The sequence below is a fragment of the Opisthocomus hoazin genome, chromosome 1 (genome assembly GCF_030867145.1).
Source record: "Opisthocomus hoazin isolate bOpiHoa1 chromosome 1, bOpiHoa1.hap1, whole genome shotgun sequence".
NCBI classification, from domain to species: Eukaryota; Metazoa; Chordata; class Aves; order Opisthocomiformes; family Opisthocomidae; genus Opisthocomus; species Opisthocomus hoazin.
Genome location: NC_134414.1, coordinates 91,430,026 through 91,453,359, shown reverse-complemented (window position 1 = coordinate 91,453,359; position 23,334 = coordinate 91,430,026). Strand labels below are relative to the sequence as shown.

Below are 23,334 nucleotides of genomic sequence, written 5' to 3'. Positions count from 1 at the left end.
TTTTTTTGAATGATGCAGACTAGGAGAATCATCAGCAGAATTGATCTCATTTTGCATTATTTCTGTTGGTTACCTGCCTTAAGACTGTTTCTGCCTGCAAGTTTATGGCCACTCTGACTCCCTTGACAGCTTCATAGTGTCAACTCCTCTAAAGAATGTAATAGGGTTTTGCAGCCCTTTAATTTGTTGGCACATAAGCACAGATTTAATGCTTAACATGAAACAAAGCCTCTCTCAGAATTTGTTCATTTCCAAAATCAAGTCTGCTGATGGTACTTCAAGTTTTGATTAACATTTTTGCTCAGGAATGGAATTCCAGTCTTCCAATCTGAATAGTTAATAGTGACTTCAAGTTTTGAAGCTATGTCAGGAAATTTTCTTAACTGGTCACTTTGGCCATCTCTGCATGCTCAAGATGGCTTACAGGAATTTTGAAGGGTATATGAGTTATGCAAGTATACTTCTGACATATACTTTCTGAGGAACAGCAGCTGCATCAAATCTTTCAAAAACTTCAGCATAATTCCTACTTAATAATGAAAGACTTGAGCAGTTATTTTCCTTTGGAGAGACTGTGTTACAAGTGTTGGCATATAACTGTATATCTAGCTAGCTGTTTCCTTTATAAAATCAGTTTCCTCATGATCTGTCCAAACTGGAAGGTAGCAGATCTATTTTAATTGTAGTCATCCTTTTACTGAAAAGGGCAGGGACATTTGAGTCTGTATCTAAAAATCTCCACTTCTGTGACACTTCCACCTCCTGCCTAATCTTGCTCATCTGAGCTTTTAAGTCATGGTTTAAGTCTAGTTCTCTGTGCTGAACTGTTCTCAGCTGAGTGTCCCAGAATTTGTCTATTAGGCTCTCATAAATGGCCAAATTGAATGAGTGAATTCACGCTTTAGGGTTGGGCAGAGGAGTAGCAGTTTTACAGGTTGCTGTTCGGTCAAGTATGTTTTTCTTCTCCATTGCCATAGAACCATGCTGAGTATTACCTCACCATTCAAAATCCACTGCCTGCTAGTTAGGATTTTCACCTAATTCAGCTGCACCCCGAGAGTTTTTTATTTGGTCTATAACCTTGTGTGGCACTTTCATGATGTATGTTGAACTTCAGGAATGATTCAGGCTTGTGAAAGATGCCTACAGATTTCTGCTAATTATCATCACAAAGGAAGTCTCAAAGCCATAGTATGCAACAAGAATAGTTATCGTTGAGTTTCCGTGGAACTGGATTGATACATTTTGTGTTTTGATCTTTGTCTTATACCTAGCAAGCTGCACTTGGAAGTTAGGAACATCCTCCTGTTTTTCATTTGTGGCTATTGAGACAGAAATTTGAGAGCCTTATGGTCGAGACAGAAAAGTTAAACACATTGCTGATTCAGAATTGGCCTGATGATAGCTGGTGCTCTGGTTGGTTAAGAAGATCACGGAAGAGCTGGCTGTGACCTTGACAGCTAACTAGTACTATGAATGTAACCCATCTTGAAAAAAAACAACTGATACAAGTTGCCTGGAAATCTGTGTTTTCACAGGGGAGCTAATGGAAAAGCTTTCTTCCTACACTGACCGATCTTTTCCTGTTGTCCAACCCTGACCAATCATGAATAATCACATACCTCTTCTGGAGTGTACATAAAAGCTCTGCATATATTGATAAATAAATGCTTCCTTAAAAGTGTCAGTAATGTATTCTCTTGCACTGACTGGGCATCTAACAGGCTGTTGCATTTTTCTGTAGTTCCATTTCAGGTCCCAGAGGAGTTTTTCTTAGTTTGGATTTATTTTGTTGCTGATAGGTGCACCATAAAGCAAGCAGTAATGATTGTGCGATTGGAATGTGTGTTTTTCCACAAAATAAGAGTCAACTCCAAAGAGCGCACATCTACAGCCACAAAAGCCTGTACTTTCCTGTAGTGGGACAGTGGAGGAAGTAAGGCACCTACAAGAACTTAACAGTTATGATTAAGTTCCAGTGTTTGGGGCATTCACTGGCACTACTTAATTTACCAGACCTTGTTTTCACAAGTAAATTTGCTGTTAGCACCTAAAATTCTATTTACTGTCACAGTTGAACTCTAGGTTGCTATCATCTCAATGCCTTAGTAGATTTGAGAGTCACAGACTGGATACCTCTGCAAGTAAATGTCCTGGTTGAGAACAGGGAATGGGGGCTGGATGGGATTAAATTTAAAATAAACCAGTGGCTCCAGAACACATTTGCTGAAAGTTATCTAAATGTATTCTCTTCCAGAATATGGCTGTTTTCTACCTTTCTTGCTGAAACTCTGCCAGTATGCAGCAGGGGATTTAAGAATCTCAGTGCTGGAAAAAAATGGCATGGAGAAGCATGAACTTGTTCAGAAAAGCAGCATGCAAGGCTTGGGCATGAGAAGATAGTTAAGGGCTATAGTCCCTTCTTCTAGCTCTGTTTCTGTATTTTATCCAGTATCTGTTAAATGCAAAATACCTGTGCAGCCCTGGGAATAGGAACCGGGATCTGTGATTCTCTTTTCCCTCCCACTTGTCATTTGAGTGCTGCCTTAGAGTGCTACATGGTCATGGTTTGCTTTGTGTGTGAGTTTTACTTTAAAGCTTTCATGAGCATCTAGGATTTGTTGACTGCCTCCAAATTTGCTACTTCCCCACCACAAAAAAAGCAGAAGAGAAGGATGCAATGTTGTTTCTTAATGTGTTGTCTTGAAAACTCCTGGTAAATGCCTAGGAACAGTACTATGTGGAAGAATAACATTTGTATAGATGATCCTTTCAAAAACAAAATCGTTTTACAAATCACCTTTTCTTTATTTAGATCAGGAGTATTTCCTAGGAAAATATAAAGCCGTCTTTAAGACTGCATGTGAAGATCCTTGGATTATGTCATCAAGAATTTCTCTGCATCCCTTGAAGGAATTCATTGTCTGTGTGCACATTAAGCTATATTCCCCATATGGTCCCTGGACAGCATATGTATACAATCAAGAAACATCTCACAGCAATCTCTCTGCACACAAGTATGATCTTGGACTTACAGGAGATCATGGTAAATTGAGGATATGGTTGTTTGGAAAGCAAATATATACAACAGCAAGACTTCATGAAAACACTTGGAACAAAATATGTATCCAGTGGAAAAGTGAAGATCAGGAGATGAAGGTGTTCATAAATGAAACAACAAAAGTAACCAGGAAACTACCTGGGAAAGTTAATTTCCCTGGAAAAGGGCAGTTCTCACTTGGTTGTTCAAAGCTGCCAGGTACAGCTATGTCACGTCATCTGGGTATGACTGGGGAGCTGTACCTATTCAGAATGTGGGATAAAGCAAATATAAAGCAATCTCTGGACTGCGAAGATAGTGGTGTTATACGCTGGAGAAAGGAGGATTGGGTCTATAATAAGACAGTAGAAGAGGATAACTCTTTGCCATGTGGTAAGTACCATTGCACCCCTATTTTTAAAAAAGTATTTTGGTCAAAAGTTGATCTGAATGTGTCTAACATTTCTGTTTTAGATTTTGCAAAGTCTTCTCTGTTGGTCATTTCTAGCTAAATGCTTAATGAGATCACGTGAGAATCTGCAGCTTTCACCAGCTTTTGTGCAAATGTAAGAAGTATAGCAGTAGTCCTTTAAAGACTTTCAATTTGCTTCAGCTTTTGTGTCTGTCTGCTGCCCATGTAATGGTAATGACAGCAGGATGCATCCAATCAAAACTCGCTGGAGCACCTGGGCTTTCCATCAATGTTATCTTAAAACAATTAATTTACACACCTTCTATTCAGGTAATAAATACAGAGTAAAAGCATTGGTAGTCCTCATTTTGCACATTTGCTGGGCCAGAACTTCAGCGAGTGCAAGTTTGCGCTGCTTCACTGGCACATTACACCATGTTTAGCTGGTAGGGTCTACATCTGCAAGGATTACTGGAGGCTCTGATTTCTTCTTGTTTCTGTATCAGTAATGTATTTCTTTATAAAAATGGCCAAATGGTTTCTCACACATTTCTCAAAATTCCTGAAAAAGAGCCATAAAAAGCTTTAAGCCAAAACAAAACATGATTTTATTTTCAGATAAATTTAGTTTTAATATAGTTGAAATGGAGTGAAAGCAAGAGAATAATCTTCCTTCTAGCTTTTGCTATCATATCTGTTGACAAGAAAGACAAACTTGAATCAAGCTTGGGTGCAATCCAATTTATCAACCATAGTAAATGGTATTACTATAATAAATGGTATGACTGTAATATTATGATCGAAGACCTTCAGAAATTTTAAGGTGACTAGCTCCATTAATTCCTAAAATTCTTATATAGCATTGGTGCTGCAGTTGAACTTGGTCTTTATCACTTTTATCCTTAAAAACTGTACCTATCTATTTTGTGCAGCCTAAAAAATATCATTTAGCTATCTAATGTGACAATCAGTGCTTGACTGGGTAGATTAAAAGTGTCTTAGTAAGGTCATTAAAATAAGGTGACCAGATTTCTTTTTCTGGGAGAGAAAGAAATCTCTCTGATAAACTAGGACTCATGGAGAATGCCTCTAACACTGGGTCATAATGAATGAAATGCTTCTGCTGGTCTGATGCTGTAGTTAGGAGCACATCTTTGTTGGGTTGTGTGATTTGGGAGAGGAGCTGTCTGTCTTTTGCTCATGTGTGACTGTGTTTGAAGGAACACAGTCCAAGGGCTGAAACGGGGAATGTTCTTGCAACCAGACATAAGTTTGGTGTAAAGAAAGTCTGAGAGAGATCTGTCTGGATCGTGGGATAAATCCTGGTAGGAGTGGAGCATAACAGGACAGCTTGGTAAGGCAATGCCAATCTCCATCCCCAGCTGATTAATGAGTTTAGAATTAGTTATTCTGGGGCTTGTGGAATCCTTTGCCTAACTGCAAGAACTCTCTAGTGAGTGTGTAAGATGTGTGGTTTCCAAAGCTCTCTTAGTTAGCCAAATTGAACTTCAACTATGCTGACAGAAGTTTGTTTCACTACAGAGGCCATCTCTTCTGCCAAATAGAAGTTATCTCCTCTAGATAACTTGGAAGGATAACAGCTTTTTGAAGAAAAGTTCATTGTTTTTTTTTTAACAGTTTATTTGCCTGTTTTCAGGAGTAGATGCATTTTAGCTGATGGCACTGCCCCCCAAGTCAGCCTGTGAAAGGCATATATTTAGCAAATATCAGTCGAACAATTAAACAAAAAAAAAAAACATTGATAGCAGGACCAAATAATAGTCAGTGTCAGTGCTACTAGTCTTCCAATCTGATTTCTTTCTGTAAGTACCTGTGTACAGCTATGTAAAAATTGTCTGATTTTGAGGGCTTCTCTGTTTTTGTTCAAATAGAAGGACTTTGAGTAGTAAGTCTTCAGAAAGATCTGATTTTGTATTTGCAAAGAACATTAACTGGCAAAGGGCTAAAGCCTCCTGTGTAGGCACAAAAGGTGAAAAGGAAGTGGTTCATTACAGTCATAATTGTGCCGGAGGACAAGTTTCAGATTTTTTTTTTGTGACCTGGTTGGCATTTTGTGCCTACGTAAAAGAACAATTTGTAAAATGTTCAGTCAAAGGTTACCATGATTTCTGTGATTTCTCCTTTGCTTAACCACTCAAAATCTTTGTGCAGTGTAAGCCATTATCTAATTGGTGTCTGACAGGCAGTGCTGCACTCCATGAAGTCGTCCAGGTTTACTTAACGTCAGATTGTTAGCTTATGATTCCTTGCCTTCTTTTCCCACCTTTCTTTTTATTGACTCTTTAGATTCTTTTTCTTTTGGTTTTATTAGTTATTTTTATAATATTAATTATTCAGATTACCAAAAATGTATTTGGTTTTCTCTTAACCATATGAAGTCTAATAAGGACCAGAATCCCGAGTCTGTTAAGACTTACAGAAGTGCTTAGCACTTAAAGGTGTGCTCAACTTTAACCAAGTAGTTCGCTCCCCAGAGGTGGGTGGGATTACCTTTGCAGTAGCTACGTTTCTTATGCATCTGAAGATTTGCAAGAAAGAACATACCTGACTGCTTCCCAGTTTGTGGTGAGGGCTGATTACATTTCATGGACTAATGGAACTTAGCAATAGAAAACTTTTGGATCTGAGTTAAAGATGCAGCTCTTGCTTCTTCCGGTCACACAGTCTTCTGGTTCTCCTCTGCTTGGTGTAGCCATTGCATGCTGAACAGGCGTAAATACTGCAGGTAGGGCCAAAGAGGGAAGGAGGTCCTGCACATTGTGAATCACTAACCTTCCGCTTACACTCCTCGGGTTCCTTTGATAATTCCCCTTTTACTGAGAATGAGAAGTAGCCTAGCAGCTGTGATATGGAGAAAGAGTGCCACAGATTGAATGTATGTCACTTTAAAGATCATCTGCTGGTATTGAAAAATATGTACATGAAGAAAGATGTGTTCACTGTTCCAGATGCCAACTTTGGAAAATTTCTTTATCTTGTTCCTTGATGAATGATTCCTATTTAGCTATATACTTTAATGCGGACAATATGGGTGGTATCACTATTGTCTCTGCATAATCCAAGAAATAAGTGTACTAAGTAAATATAAAGTTCTGGGTGATTTAAGAGAATACAAAGATGGAAGAAAATACGTGAGTTTAAAATGCTAAATGCTTGAAAAGAAACTTTAGTCTGCTCTGAGCCAGCTCTTCAGTTGTCGTTTTTACATGGGATGTTTGCAAGTTGCCTTTAACTTGACAACTAGAAGAAATGTACTGTTTAAATATTAGTCATTTCAGTTACACATTAAACAGTAACATTCTTAATCCAACTATAAATATCCAAACTGTTACACTGTGCATTTATGCAAGAAGCACAGAGTTGATGGGATATCTTTTACAAATTTCAATGAATAAATAAAATAGATGTTTTATGGCATAACTGTAAATAGTATCACTGAGAGTAAAGCACTGCTATCTCATTTGTGGTATCAGTGCCCTAATTTTTAGCAGGAGTCTAGTCCCTGTTGCTTTTGTTTGCATTTTTTTGCATAAATACAATTCAGTATTTATGTTGTGGCATTTTAGATTTTTCTCAACTGTGCTGTCCAACCTTCAAGATTAAGGTGTTGCCAGCTCTTTTCCGTGTATCCTTTTCACTCCTAATATTGCTGAGGCTGCTACTGGTGTTGCTGGAGGAGATTTCCAGGCTTGTGGGAACAAAGCAGTTTAATGCTGATGTGAGAAATGGGAAGTGACCAGTGCCCTATGTGACTATTTTGCCTTTGCATACTCAAGGAAGAAGAAAACGCCAGTTTGGGCTGTTGTTCTAGTTTACAGGTGTGTGCAATAGGAGGTATGATTTAGGCTCATGTAATCTCTAAAGATTTCCCGAGCTGTGTGCACTTCTGATGACAGGATCAGCTTTCCTGGAAGGGAGGGTGGAGTCCCAAGGCTTTACCTCCTCAGGCAGAAGGTGGAAATGTAGCTGCCGCTCATCCAGTCTGCGTCGCAGTCTGCTGGGTGCCAAACTTTGGGCCATATTGTTATGTTTACTGAGCGGATCATGAAAGCTGGAGATGAAAAAATAAATTATTTGCCCCAATACCATTTTCCTTCTAAAACTGTAAGGACAGAATACTACAGAAATTTCTAGAAGCTCTTAAAGGAAGTAAATGTGATGGGAGGGGGGGAAATACCTAACTCTGGAGTGCCTATTTGATGAGTCATGTACCACTCTACTTTGTACCTATTAACAGAATTGTTTGACCTTCCCTTTCTTTGCTCTCATGTCCTCCCTATTCTATGATATCAAAGAAGTAGCTTTCTGGAAATCAGCCTGCCAGAGAAGAGGTGATTTGATTCACCGCAGTCTCTAATGTACAGCTTTATACAAACAGATAAAAATAGCCTAATTTCCTAAAAACCTGTAACATCAAAGCTGACTTAAAAACATTGCACCTAAATTTTCTGTGAGAGATACTAAAATCAGCTGGCCAAAGTGACAGAGCCTGATGTGAGCAAGCACTTTCACCATTTTCTTACATTTACTTCTGCCCAATAACCAATGATAATTCATCCTTTCTTCCATGGTGCCACCGCTAAGAGTCAGAGCAGAGACAAGGTGTCATGACAGGCACTGAAACACAAAATTAAGATTGCACTTAGTTTTATACTATAAAACTGTACAATGTGGCTCAAAATCTAACATACATAAAAAGTTGATGTGGACTAATGTCTGTAGTGGAACAATTGGGGAGGATTTTTATGTGGTGTTGTTATTAATGCCTTGTGTGATGGGATGGTTCATTTTGGCAGAATGTTTGTCCAGCTGAAAGGTTTATCAAATCCTAAAGCGACCCAATCTCTTAGTAGAAAATGTGGATTTAATTTGAATGTGAGAACTGAATGTCATATTTTCAGTGCCTATTCCTGTAAATAGATGGATTTTAGAATAGTACCATTTTGAAATTTTGCTGTATGGACTACTCAGTTTTGTCCATAAGCAAGTCCTGTGAAACATATTAATGCCAGGCATTTTCATGTGGCTGTATCCTAGTAACACTGGATACAAATGACCAGTAGGTGCTGCATAGTATTGGTAACTGATGTAATACATACAGGTAACTGTTGCCTGTGAGAATGTTTAGAAGAGAATTTGTATAAACTTAAAAATGCTGTGTGGAATCAACTCTTTGATGTAAAATGGTTTTAATTTTTTCAAGCCAGAAAGTGATGTTGTGTCTCTATTTGGAATGAAGATGTCTACTTTGGCATTTCTGATGGGAATTTTTAATGCAAATCAATTCTTCTGCCTGAATCAGTTGAATTTTTGGTGAAAAAACTTTTAGCACTAAGTTTGCATTTACATCTCATTTAGAAAATCTGATTTTTATTAATTTCCTTATATTTTTGTGTGTATTTGTAAGTCACAGAATCACAGAATGGTAGGGGTTGGAAGGGACCTCTGTGGGTCATCTAGTCCAACCCTCGAAAAGTCAAAACTGATCTTATCAGCAATACACAAGTTGTGGTTATCTAATGCCATTCTGTGGCATCAGCCAAGTACTGTGGCACGGTAAGACCATATTATGTAGCCACCAAGGTGTCCCTTGGGATTCTTCCATTTGGATTATGCTGTTGATCTGTTTGTGAGAGCTGACATGGTCGAGGGTACCTGTAGTTTGAAAGAATAGTCCTAGGTGATGATGCACACTGTTCTCATTTTTGGCATGTTTTTCAATTAATACAAGTAAAATTTTAGGCACTTCATTTCACAAATCTGTCGTCTAGGCCCCGGAACATGTAAGTCCATAAATGTATGTTTTTCTAGCTGTAATGTTGTCTGTGTTTCTACAGATTGCCAGGGATGTTGTTTGTCCTTAAGTATTCAGTGCCTATTTCGTGTCTGGACCTGACTAGAAAGCAGCTGCCCCTTGCATTCTCTCCCTCTGTTTCCTGAGAGACAGAGGCCAGCAGGCACAACCGTTCTCGCTCTACCATCCGCTGTCCCTCCACACTACACAGACTGGGCAGAGTGGGTCTCCCTGTGGAGGCTCTAGTTCCCTGCGCTTCGGACTCTTTCTCCTTCTCCTAAGAAAGCACTCTAGTTGCTGTCTCAGGCTTGCTCAAAGGGTACTTTCTGCAAAAATTTAAAGGTGATCATGAAGTGTTAGGTGAAATATTAGTCAGCAGCAACAGTGTTCCCCTGAGACAGGGGGAGCAAGAAGCAGCTGCCAGTAACTTAGTTCTTGCATAATGTTGTCATCTGCAGCCAGGTTCTAGCTGCTTCTCACTCCTGCACCCTGGAAAAACTGAACTGCTTCTGGCAGAAGGGCTTGCTTGAAGACAGGCGAATCAGAAAGGGTGTTGCCTTTCCAATAATTTTAAGAAAGAATGTACTGATCGTAAGTTAGATTGGAGGTAGGGATAAGAAAAGGATATTTTTCATTCTTCCCATTGGAGATGGAACATTATACACTGTTCATGCTTTAAGGGCTTTTTCTGTATCCTGTGACTGAAAAAAAGGCACGCTATGAGTGACAATGCCTTTGGTGCAGGGACCAGAACCATCCATCCTATCATGACCACTGTGTTACGAAGCCTCCTTCTCCCTTTCTTTCCCTTTGGCAGAATTGATATTTGAATTGTGCTATGCTTGGTGGAACAGCTGCAGCGGGACTTGTGGAGATCATTCTATCGTGAAAGAGTCAATAGACTGATAGTTAAAATCTCTCATGCTAAGGAATGCTGTAGGCACAAGGCTGTTTTGTAGACAGGGCCAGGCACGAGTCTTTCTGAGCTACATCAGTTTCTGGACCTAGCCTTAAGTACTGTTATTAACGGATTTAGTCTCCTACCAGACTGGAGGTGCTAAACTGGTTCCCATTGTCATACAAAGTCATTATGGGAAGTGAAGGTTGTCACAGTGCAAATACTGGTTCCCAGGTAAGCTTTTTGCAGCTGTGCTATGGAGCAATGGGAAGAGTTGCTGAACAGGTTTCATACCAGTGGAACAGTTTCCTCTGCCTACACGGATGCGATACCCAGGTCTTGGCTTAGCTAGCTTTTCATGTCAAGCAGTAAAAGCGATGTGAAGGCAATAAAGGACTTGTTGCTTTGTTTCTATTGATGCATGTTAGTAACAGAAACTGGTACTTATTTCATGGAGTTGCCTTTTCCTTCCAAAAAAAACCCTCAGTTCTTGTGGGGGCCTATTCTGTCTCCCTTGCAGCGAAAGCAAAGAATAATACCGAATAATCTTATTTGCCTATGTATTTGCTGTTTGGATCCACACGAATGTTCTCTAGAGAAAATGTAGAAAACTGTTACTACAATATATGATGTCTTGTCCTGGAATAGGATATTGGATATATTGATTTGATGATCCTAAACTAACAGTGTTGCAAATAAAGATGCATGGAGCAAATAAAATGAGGTTTCGTATATATAAGGATTTTCTTGCTCTTATTAATAGTGAACAACCTAAGGGAAACAAATTTTCTGTTAGCTTATAACTAGCATACCCTTATTTTACTTTCATTTTTCCATGTCAACTTTATTTTAGAATGGACTTTAATCCTTCTCCAAATAAACCCTATTCACTTTTTATTCTAGTTCTTAAATAAAACAAAGGAGGAGGATTGATAAATATAAGTGAAATTAAATCACAGAATCACAGAATGTTCGGGGTTGGAAGGGACCTCTGTGGGTTATCTAGTCCAACCCCCCTGCCGAAGCAGGGTCACCTACAGCAGGCTGCACAGGACCGCGTCCAGGCGGGTCTTCAATATCTCCAGAGAAGGAGACTCCACAACCTCCCCGGGCAGCCTGTTCCAGTGCTCTGTCACCCTCAGAGGGAAGAAGTTCTTCCTCATGTTCAGACGGAACTTCCTATGCTTCAGTTTGTGCCCATTGCCCCTTGTCCTGTCGCTGGGCACCACTGAAAAGAGTTTGGCCCCATCCTCCTGAGACCCACCCTTGAGGTATTTATAAGCATTTATAAGGTCCCCTCTCAGCCTTCTCTTCTTCAGGCTGAACAAGCACAGCTCCCTCAGCCTTTCCTGATAGGACAGATGCTCCAGTCCCGTAATCACCTTTGTAGTCCTCCGCTGGATTCTCTCCAGTAGCTCCTCATCTTTCTTGAAGTGGGGAGCCAGAACTGGACACAGCACTCCAGATGGGGCCTCACTAGGGCAGAGTAAAGGGGAAGGAGAACCTCCCTCGACCTGCTGGCCACAATTCTCTTAATGCACCCCAGGAGACCATTGGCATTCTTGGCAACGAGGGCACACTGTTGGCTCATGGTTAATTTGTTGTCCACCAGGACACCCAGGTCCCTCTCTGCAGAGCTGCTCTCCAGCAGGTCCACCCCAAGCCTGTACTGGTGCATGGGGTTGTTCCTCCCCAGGTGCAGGACCCTGCACTTGCCCTTGCTGAACTTCCATCAGGTTCCTCTCTGCCCAGTTTTCCAGCCTGTCCAGTTCTCGCTGAATGGCAGCACAGCCTTCTGGTGTATCCACCACTCCTCCCAGTTTTGTGTCATCAGCAAACTTGCTGAGGGTACATTCTAGCTCTTCATCCAGGTCATTGATGAAGAAGTTGAACAAGACTGGGCCAAGTACTGACCTCTGGGGGACACCACTAGTTACAGGCCTCCAACTAGACTCGGTGCTGCTGATGACAACCCTCTGAGTTCTGCCATTCAGCCAGTTCTCAATCCACTTCACTGACCACTCATCCAGCCCACACTTCCTGAGTTTCCCTATGAGGATGTTATGGGAGACAGTGTCAAAAGCCTTGCTGAAGTCGAGGTAGACAACATCCACGGCTCTCCCCTCATCTACCCAGCCAGTCATGTCATCGTAGAAAGCTATCAGATTGGTCAAGCATGATTTCCCCTTGGTGAATCCATGCTGACTACTCCTGATCACCTTCTTTTCCTCCACTTGCTTGTTGAAGACCTCTAGAATGAGCTGCTCCATCACCTTTCCCAGGATGGAGGTGAGGCTGACTGGCCAGTAGTTCCCTGGGTCCTCCTTCTTGCCCTTTTTGAAGATTGGAGTGACACTGGCTTTTCTCCAGTCCTCGGGCACCTCTCCTGTCCTCCAGGACCTTTCAAAGATGCTGGAGAGTGGCTCAGCAATGACAAGTGCCAGCTCCCTCAGCACTTGTGGGTGCATTCCATCAGGGCCCATGGATTTGTGGGCATCCAGATTGCTTAAGCGATCCCTCACACAGTCCTCCTCGACCAAGGGAAAGTCATCCTCTCTGTAGGCTTCCTCTCTTGCCTCCAGGACCTGGGATTCCTGAGGGCCTGCCTTGGCACTGAAGACTGAAGCAAAGAAGGCATTCAGTAACTCTGCCTTCTCTGCATCCTCCGTCACCAGGACACCCACCTTGTTCAGCAGCAGCCCCACATTGTCCCTAGTCTTCTGTTTGCTGCTGATGTAGTTGAAGAAGCCCTTCTTGTTGTTTCTGATATCCCTTGCCAGCTTCAATTCCAGGTGGGCCTTGGCCTTGCTCGTTGCATCTCTGCATGCTCTGACAACATTCCTGTATTCTTCTCAAGTGGCGTGTCCCTCTTTCCACATTCCATGGACCTTTCTCTTCCACCTGATCTCCGCTAGAAGCTCCTTGTTCATCCATGCAGGTCTCTTTTGCCTCCTTTGCTCGATTTCTTTCTCAGGGGGATGCACCGCTCCTGAGCATGGAGGAAGTGATGCTCTCTTGGAAGTTCTTTTGGACCCCCCTGCCTTCTTCCCCCTTGCTAAGTGCAAAGGTGCTTCTGATGAAAGGCTTGGTTAGTGAACTTAGTGCTGCACCTTGATCAGTGACAAGTCTCATTCTCACGGATTATTTCTAGCAACTGTAGGCATGTGAATATTGTGCTGTAAGAGAAGTCATGGTTAGATTTTTGTCCAGAAAAAGTGCCCCTCAGATTATGCGTGCCATCATCCCTTGCTGCATTTGTCATCTCGATATTCATGGCTTGTATTTAGCTTACTTTGCTCCTTGTACTGCTGGAATTGTTATTAAAAGCATTTGGCATTTTTAGAGTTCACTATCTGCTTACTAACCTACAGTACTAAACGTGTTAGTGGACAATTTTCTTACATACCTCCGTATACTATTTATATTCTCAAAAATTCACAAAGCCAGTGTAAGGGATATGGAGGATGGGAAATGCAGTTTGTCTACAGTGACTAGGTCTACACTGACTCCTCAAGAATATGTGAGAAAGACCTTGAGGTCAGGTTCCCCAGGTGGATTTTTTTATTTTTTTAGTGGGAAGAGGAAGCAGTGTGGGGGTCTTTTCTGTGACATGCTGCATACTTCAAGAGGTGGGTTCCTTTTGAGAATTTAATTTCCTTCGGGGCCCTTTGGTTGGAGATGAGGCCTTTTGCAAAAGGTGCTAACCACTTAGTAAGACAGGACCAGTGGTAGGTAAATATTTGGAGATGGAATTCACTTCCTGTGTAGGAAAACCAGTTTGTCCATCTGTGGTAGGATACTTTCTTCTCAATTGACTCAATTATTTTTATCCACCCCATCGTACCTTAAAAAACTGTTTACGGTTTAAACAATACAGAACAGTTTTATCTGACTGCTGCTTCAGTTCTGCATATTATTTAAAGTTATTATTGTATCTTAAGGGTCTTCCCTAAACCCACAGAAGGTGTTAAGAAAATAATTTTATAGTACCTAATCCCTTTACATTGTTAAAGTAACAACACTTCTAAATAGAGCTCTAGAACAGATAAGGTTATAGGATCATGTATTTTAACCAGACTTACCATATAGTGAAAAGTCCTGTTTTTCTTGAATATTGACTGTAAAAAATACGGTTATAGCCAAATTTTCATCATCTGTGAATTTCATACAGTGCTAGATGTTAAAAAGGCCAATTGTATTTCTCTGTACACAGAATCCTAGTTGTCTCAAATGAGAAGTTTGATGTGACTTGTTTTTGTCTTTACAGAAATAGTTTAAATTCAGTAGGCTGATACGTATGAAGGTGTAATCTTTTACTTACACTTTTTACCTAATGGATGCGTATTATTTTACTTAGAATATTGGTTCTCTCTCTCTCTCTCTCTCTCTCTCTCTCTCCTTCTCTTTCTCTTTTACATGAGAAAATTTCTACCCAGGATGCAAATCAAATAAAGTTAACAGTTTCTCCTAAAAACCTCCTAAAAATTAAACATAAACAAAATTAATATGATTTCCATGTATTCATCCTGCCATATTTCAGAGTTGCTGCTTTTAGCTTCATGGAGTGTAGGACATTCAAAAAAAATGAACTGACATTTCTTTACATCTCATCAAGCTCTCATGTAGTCTCTTACTCCTGATAGTTGGCCCCAGTATCCCAGCATTGGAGCAACTAGGCAGCAATCTGCTGACCTGGCTGGCAGCTGTAATCTATGCACATATCTTGCAGCTCGCTCAGGAATAGGGACTGGATGGTTTCTGTCTCTTTTATGATTTCTGTCACTTTCCCCTCCTGTTCTTGTGGCTGTCCCGCTGCAAAACAGGCTGCCTCTTCTGAGTCTTCTCCCTGCATCCCCTCGAAAGGAGCTTAGTTCTTCTTCACTAACTGGGCCAGCCTCCACTTCCATTGTTTCCTTTTGACTGCAGGAGTGACTGTTGTGGTTAGGGTTGTGTCACTGGGATAGCCACAGTATCCATTTGTATGTCCTCAGATCCAGAGACCCTCTTGCTCCTTTCAGGGTATTCGACATAGGCCTGGTAGGCATAGGCCAGACCCCAACACAGCACCAAAAGTCTCTGTCTTGTCTTTGGTGTAACCAAGACATCCTTCCTTCAAGTGGTCTGCCGTTTCAACAGGATTCCATGCCTGTTCAGGTGTAAACTCCCAGGCCATCAGAGGTGAAAACTGCTCTAGGCACCTGCCCAAATTCTCCTACCCATCTTGGTACCCAGGAGTTTGTTGCCTCCGAGCGCTTTCCTGTGTGTCATCCCCAGCTGGCTGGTTACTGAGGTCCCACAGAGATTTGAACTTGGATCACTGGATTCAGAGTCCAAGGATGGACTTGTAGACTACTGATGCAAGTGGACCACCGCTGATGGAAGAAGGAAGGTGTCCCGTATGTGAGGGAATTAGCAGTGGTGGAGGTGGTCTACAGCAACCTAGATAGACAACAACCAGGTCTCCAAAGATCTGGATGACATCCCTTGCGTGTGGGCCATGTGGCTGAGGTTAGTACAGTACGCACCAGTGTAATATGCCAATACCTTGGTGATGATGGATTGGCTGGATATCAAGGCACTAACTGTGGAGAAACTGTCCCACCAGCTCTGGCAATTCAGAGGGAATCTTCCCTTCCTCCACAACCCTGAGGGCTTGCATCTTTGCTGTGGCTAGAGTGTCCCACCAGGTTCAGTGACTTGAAGAGAATATCTCTTCCTCCTTGCCCCAACAGCCAGGGTCTCAGCAATCAAGGGTGCTTAAGTAGGTAATAGTGCCTAAATTGCATGTCATGCTGTGTTGCCATTTGTTTTTCAAGGTCCAGGATGATGTTCTGGGTGGTGGCATAGGCTGCAGTGTACGTTTGTAGCCACCTGCTAGTTGCCTCCACCACAGGAAACACATAGCACTTGCCTTGGCGACAGGTTTGCAGCAATGGTCTGATGTAACTGATCTGCTAGGCCTCCTTGTATTGATAGCCCAGCCACCATCTTCTATTCCAGGGAGACTTCAGTCACTTGGCTCACTTGATTACGGTGCATATTTCACATTCATGGGTAGCCTCTGCAATAGCTTCAGTTGTCAGATACACGCCTTGATCAAGAGTCCATCTGTATGTTGCGTGTCTCCCTAGGTGTACCTAGGGACATGTTTCATGGGCCCGTTGAGCTAGAATAGCTCACTGTTTCATTCCCAGTCCAGATCCACCTGAGCCACTTCACTTCTGGGAGTCTGATCTATCTGCTCATTGTTTAGATGTTCTTTGGTGTTCTTGGGCGTGTGAGCATCCACATGATGTATATCCATATCATGATGTAGATGTATTTTCAAAGTACATCTCATGTAATTTGTAAATACATGTGGAATAAAGCATCCCTGTCTTACCCAACTCTCCTGGCTCCTGCTTTCTGTTGTTGTTGTTGTTTAATTTCTCTTCTTCTCTTTCTACTAATAAAATTTCACTTTCTCAATAATTCATCAGCATTTCTTTTCCACATTTTTGCAAAAATAGCTGTGTGAAAGCACAGTTGTGTGTACCTGTTACTGCTGTTTAGTCTACTTCACCTTCACTCAAGCAAATGTGTTGAAAGGGTTTCTGAAGACATTGGCAATGGAAAGGCAATGGGAAAGCTCACTGCCTAATCTGTGTCTTCCATGAGTATAAAAGGGATAAACCGAGTAAAAAATTGAAATCAAAATAGTTCAACTTCCCGCTTCCAAAAAGACCCAACACACATTTCTCAATGGACGCAAAGTAGTTTTATAGACCAGCTTGAACTGAGTAGCACATCTAAAATGCTTGTGTTTAAAAAAGTGTGTGTATGTATGCTTGTGTACAATTATATATAAAACTTGCTGCTCCTAAAAAATCTTCTTGCTTTGTAGTTGAAACCTCTGCTACGTTGCCTGGCAGAAAACTGGTAACAGGTATGTAGGGGTTCTGTGTAATTTTTTCCCCATTGTTCTTCTATTTTAGAAAGTGCATAGGAAGATTGCTGCTGCTATTACTTTTTAATTCATGGAGATAGTTAAGAATATGGAAATATTTACAAATTAATTATCCATATCATCCTTGTGGCTTAGTAGCGTATTTAATAGTGCAAATAGCATCAGTAATTTTCCAGAGAAAATGGAAATAAGGTCACTGGGATGACTCCGATTCTCCCTTCATTGCAGAAATTGTATTTACAATTATCCTTTGGAAAGAAAGTATTACTAGTTTTCAGTAAGGTGAGCAAAATAGTCTGAGCAAGGAATCATGTGAATGATTAGCATTTCAGAAACTCCTTGTTTACTATGTTTAACCAAAAAAATATGGTTTTCCTTAGAGACTTTTGCTATCTGTGACTTACTCTTCTACAACAGTAGGAAAGGCTTTACAGTATAATGTATTGTAAGTACCATTATAGGATGACTTGAGTTTTGAGAGACGATGTTGAAATACCTTATATATATTTTTTTAAATAGTGTTTTGTATTTGTAGCCAACTGTTCTTAAGATTATAATTCTGTGATAACTGTGACGATTTGTCTGTGGCACTGTCAAAAACCACTAAGTCAATGAAAGGGCTTACTGTGAAGTTGCTATGTGAACCAGATATCATATTTCCTAATTTATTTTTGATCAGAATACTGACTGTAACAACATCAAAGATTTAGTGGCTAGTGTTTGCTATGTAAATAGTTGGCTGGCTCCTGTCAAGATCAGAGGTTCAAACTTGAACTGGCTTTTTGTAATGCTGCTTTTTGGACGATGGAAAAGAGACCAGATCCATAGGACATAAATTTTAAATGGCAAGTCTCACTGTTTTACGCAAAGTTTGAGAAGATTTCTTCATACCCAGCTACAGGCATTTTGTTATGTATGCTTGATTCCCATTCCCAGAATTAGCAAGACACTCAGGGTAAGCATGTGGCGTTCTGGCTAGCGTGGCACATATCTTGGGTCAATGATTTTTGTTTTCTTAGCATTATACAATGCAAACTGTCCAGTATTTGTTGAAAGGAAATCGTCTTGAATTGAATTCTATGTGAGTTCATAAAAATTCTAATTTTTTTTAATGAAAGGTAGTTATATCTGACTTTTTTGACAACCTGGAAGTGTTGTTCTGACAAGCAGGTGTTGCCCTCTTCTGGTGAATGCAGTAAACTTTTGATAATATAAGGAAAGACTGCTGAGGATGCTTATGTATGTGCATGAAACTTCATTATGGTCCTTTTTTTCCCCTCTTGTGTTTTTCTGTCTGAAACAAAAGATGCAAATTCAGGAGAATCGGCTGCAACAACCATTTCTGGTAAGAAAATCAGGACTTTACTGATTACTGCAATGTTTGTTATTTCGTGTTAGATAAATCTTCTGTTTTTATCTGAGGTAATGCAGAAAAGTTGTGAATAAATTCCAAAATTTAATGTTTTCATTGTTTATTTTTTGAAGAGAAAATTGATTTCTTCGTTGTGCTTTGTAATGAAATAACTTACCTTGTAGGATCACTCATGGTTTATGGCAGTGATGCTTGGGGATGAAGTAGGTGCAAGTTGCTTAATCAAGAGGATTTTGTCCAGTAACCTGAACACTGAACAGTGCGGAAAGATGGCAGAGGAGGAAGACTGTAGTGAGAGAGCTCTCTTACATCTCCTCCCACCCTAGCAGATGTGTGCATACACACACACACTCTCTAATAACTTCTGGGACCAGAAGTGATGAACACCATCTATGAAAGCATTTTTTAAAAATGAGGAATGTAGACATACAGAAACAGCTGTGTGAACGCCAGCTGCTTTCTCGCTTAATGTATACTGACATATCGTGCTCTGGAGAAAAGAAATCATACAGACACAAACACACATGCTTTTGTTCTTTCACAGATACAGTCTTTCTCTGGGAATGGTTCACCTTTAACAACTGCAGCCAATTCAGTATTTCTTGTAGTTTATACCGAGCCAAATAATGCAGATGAAATCAGCACTTAGTTTTCACTTTGGTTCCTCAAATTTTGGCTGCTTGTTACTTACCTTAGAAAATCAGTTGTCTACACTTAGCTTTTACTCTGAGTATGGAATTAAGAGGGCACTCTTGAAAAGGCTCAGAATAGGTAGTGTAGCTGAAATAAACATATCAGAAAAGCTCCCTTTCCCTTTGTACTGAAGTAGGGTGCTTTTTATTTCTTGATATGCAACTATCTTTATGCAGAGCCACCAACTTTTCTTTATTATACTTAAGATATTGTTTCTGCTAATGACAGTGATGCTTTTAGTAAAGAAGTCTGGAAAGCATGATGTTCTTCTATTATGAAGCTGCTCTGGCCCATTTTAAAAAAAGGCACTAAGTTGTCTTATTGGAGTGGTCCTCTTTGTGGTTTGTATTCCTGCACTGACACCTAAAATATGCTTACTAAGCACATCCTTCTTGAGCAATCTTTAAATTTTCTTCTATTGTCTTAATTTAATTTTCTTTTGATGTAGCTGAAAAAAACTTGCATCCTCATTCTGTTTTATTTCTGTATGGTTACTGGCAAAAATGGCTTTTCTGGAGAGAGAGTTTTCCAAACCCAGTATGTCATCTCTGCTCATGAGTGTTGTGAGTTGGTGCAGGAAAAGGTCCTGGGGGCTATTGAGTATGCCAAATTCATCTGCATCTTCTAAAAGAATGAAAACAATAAAAGGAACTTATCTGAAGGAACTTGATTACCAGCTGTTCATATTCAGATACTCAGATTTTTGAAATAATGTGAACATTATTTCAAATATTTATATTGAAATACTGTGAACCTTCCTAACAAGCACTGCAGTTGTTCTCAAAATGGAACTTAGATAGCTAAAATTCAGTTCCTGTTCAAAGTTTTGCATGCTTCTCCAAAATTCATAGAAATAAAATATGAATACAGTTTCTACTTATTTTCTCTTTTTTTTTTTTTTCAGAATCCTCTATTGTTACTTTTATCACCTATCCTATTAATTCTTCAGGCAAGATTTTGTTCATGTTTCTCTTACTTAGATTTAGTTAGATTTAGATTTTTTTAGAATTTTATTTAATTTTTTTTTTTTTACTGTTATTAATTTTTCTTCTTCAGATATGACTTCAGAGGAGACTACACAAACTACAGGTGAGAATTAGCATGAAGAGATTAGGGTCTGAAGGGAGATGTTTGCTGCATTCATGAAAATGTGCTTTTTTTTTTCCTTTAATAATGGGGTTTCATTTAGTCCAAATTATTTTCTTACCTGATCTTAAAATTTATATTTATCTCCAATCTGTACTTTAAGTCTGCATAGGTAGGGTTTTGGAGTGCATTAAACCGACACTGAGCTGTTAACCTTTCTTTTTTATTCAAAGTATTACATTGCTTACCAAACTTGGTATATTTATTTTTAGCAAGTATGGAGTTTTTTTGGTATATCTATAGATAGAATGTTTTCTATATTTTCTGATACCATTGGAAGTATTCTACAGAACTAAAATGTACACACCATTCCTTAAAGACACTTACATGATATATGTTTTTGCAATGAGTTGCCAGATACTATCAGTAAAGACTGAATCAGAAGGACTTGCTACCCCTTTTTTTCCTGATCTTTCCATTTGAAAACCAGGAGTAGGTTCATCCCATATCAGTACAGATTCCTACACATCTGTATATGAGCCAGACATCCTGCTATTCTTCATAGCTAATGGAGAGAAAGACACGTTTTCAGAACATGATTCATCTTGTGCTGAAGTGTCCATGTAGAATAGGTTAAATGGGAATCACACCTTAAAAGCACCACTGTCTCCATGGAATAATAGGGAGCCTAGAGTAACTGGCTCACATGAGGGACATAAACATTTGATTGTATGGATCTCGCTCCAAATGCTGCTTTTTCATTTCCCATCTTGAAAGTGACTTAATTTCCTTGTGAATGATCATGTGTTTACACTTCTCCTCCTGGGAAAATAGAGACTAAAGTAGAAATCAAGAAACTTATTTTTGTGACATGTATTTCACAGGCTTTTTAAATTAAAATGTGAAAACTTAATTTTGAAACTTTTTTTTTTTTTTTAACAGGAGCTCTTAGCATCACTGATTATTACTCCACCATAACACCAGGTAGGAGTCATATATCATCACTGATCTTCTTTTATGCTCCTCGAAATTTGTGTGTGTGAGTTCAGGAAGTCTGCTTCCAAACAGTTTGAAGAAGTCTTTTTTCTTGGTGTTATGGTGTGTCCTATTAGCAGTCTGTCTTACTTGGCATTGATCTCCAGTCTGGTCGAAGGTCTCATTCTGCAGTGCTTGCCTAGATGGCCACATATAGAAGAGTTTTGTTATTTTGTAAGTCAGAGCAGCAGGTTACCACAAAGATGTAAGAAATACAATCTCAGGGACCGTGTTTACTTTAAAAAAAAAAAAATCCTTATGCTTTTTAGTAGGCTGAAGCAGACTGAATCCAGTCATGATGTCCTCAGAGCAGGTCCAGTCTATACGAGTAGACTGAATTTAATTTTTTTTCTTATCCATGTAGGAGCCTCGTAGGCCAATTAGAATGTATTTGCACTGAATTAGTAAAAGTGATAGAAGAAATGGCTTGGAGTCATACTGGCTAGTATAATTTGACTGTGTGAATGTGACCTGCAGTAAGTTTGCAGCTATGTTATCTGATGATCTTTGGGGGCTGGCAGCACTAGTGATTTTTGATCAGTCTTTTATCATCCACAGTGCTTATGTATGTTGTGCATTTTAGTGGCACACAAAGATCCTAAGCAAGACTAGGTGGCACACAAATGGGTGCTCTGTAAAGAAAAAGAGGCTGGTGTTACTCTTTACTTCTGTGTCACTCCTGGGTTTTGTATTGGGCTTTTGTAAGTGTTGTTCTTTATGTAGTTAATAATTTTGACAAATTCAGTTATTTACGAACATGTTATTTCTTTAAGGATTTTTTTTTTAAAATGTGCTGGTACAATTTTCATAATTATTTCACTGACAACTGCCAATACAAAAGGGAAGGAAAATTTACTTGAATCTAAATTGCTTTCTGAAAATTTTTTTTTTTCTAATAATTTGAATATTGCCACCATCTCACCATCCATATCCTCTGATGGCTGTTTCATAGACACATAGAATCATTAATGTTGGAAAAGACCTCCAAGATCATCAAGTCCAACCGTCAACCCAACACCACCATGCCTGCTAAACCATGTCCCTAAATGCCACATCTACACATTTTTTGAACATCTCCAGGGATGGTGACTCCACCACTTGCCCAGGCAGCTTGTTCCCATGCTTTACAGCACTTCCAGTAAAGAACTTTTCTAATATCCGATCTAAACCTCCCCTGATGCAACTTGAGGCCATTTCTGCTCATCCTGTTGCGTGTTACTTGGGAGAAGAGACCAACACTCCTGCCTCACTACAGCCTCCTTTCAGGTAGTTGTAGAGAGCAATAAGGTCCCCCCCCCTCAGCCTCCTCTTCTCCAGACTAAACAGTCCCAGTTTCCTCAGCCGCTCCTCATAAGGCTTGTTCTCCAGACCCCTCACCAGCCTCGTTGCCCTTCTCTGGACACACTCCAGCAACTCAATGTCCTTCTTGTAGTGAGGGGCCCAAAAGTGAACACAGTACTCAAGGTGCAGCCTCACCAGTGCCGAGTACAGGGGCACGACCACCTCCCTGCTCCTGCTGGCCACACTATTCCTGATACAAGCCAGGATGCCGTTGGCCTTCTTGGCCACCTGGGCACAGTGCTGGCTCATGTTAAGCCAGCTGTCGACCAACACCCCCAGGTCCTTTTCTGCCAAGCAGCTTTCCAGCCACTCCTCCCCAAGCCTGTAGCATTGCATGGGGTTGTTGTGACCCAAGTGCAGGACCTGGCACTTGGCTTTGTTAAACCTCATACAATTGGCCTTGGCCCATGGATCCAGCCTGTTTGTTGATGGTGAGAAAATTCATGCAGCATCAAATTATAAAAGGCAAATGTTTGTACCACAGAAAAAGTAAAAAAATAAAAACATTCCCATCTCATTTGATACTAACTAATGATAACAGCAGAGAAAATAGGATTTTTTTTACCATTAATGGAGGCCAGTCTTTTTTCTTGTACCAAAACGTAGTTTATTTTGAACCATTTTGCTGTTCCTCAGCATAATTGAGGAATCTGCTTAAGTAATGTAGAGAATGTTGTGCTGTCACGTTGTTTTTAT

General features: G+C 40.2%; 1 protein-coding gene across 1 annotated transcript in view; it reads left to right on the top strand.

Annotated features, from left to right (window-relative positions):
- ADGRG2 (adhesion G protein-coupled receptor G2) overlaps positions 1–23,334 on the top strand; it is a 53,194-nt gene that overhangs the window by 2,970 nt on the left and 26,890 nt on the right. Inside the window, exons 2-6 of the mRNA XM_075442287.1 lie at positions 2,816–3,433; positions 17,049–17,090; positions 18,418–18,456; positions 20,233–20,265; positions 21,205–21,246. Coding sequence (XP_075298402.1) covers positions 2,816–3,433; positions 17,049–17,090; positions 18,418–18,456; positions 20,233–20,265; positions 21,205–21,246 — 774 coding nt within the window. The remainder of the gene's footprint in view (positions 1–2,815; positions 3,434–17,048; positions 17,091–18,417; positions 18,457–20,232; positions 20,266–21,204; positions 21,247–23,334) is intronic.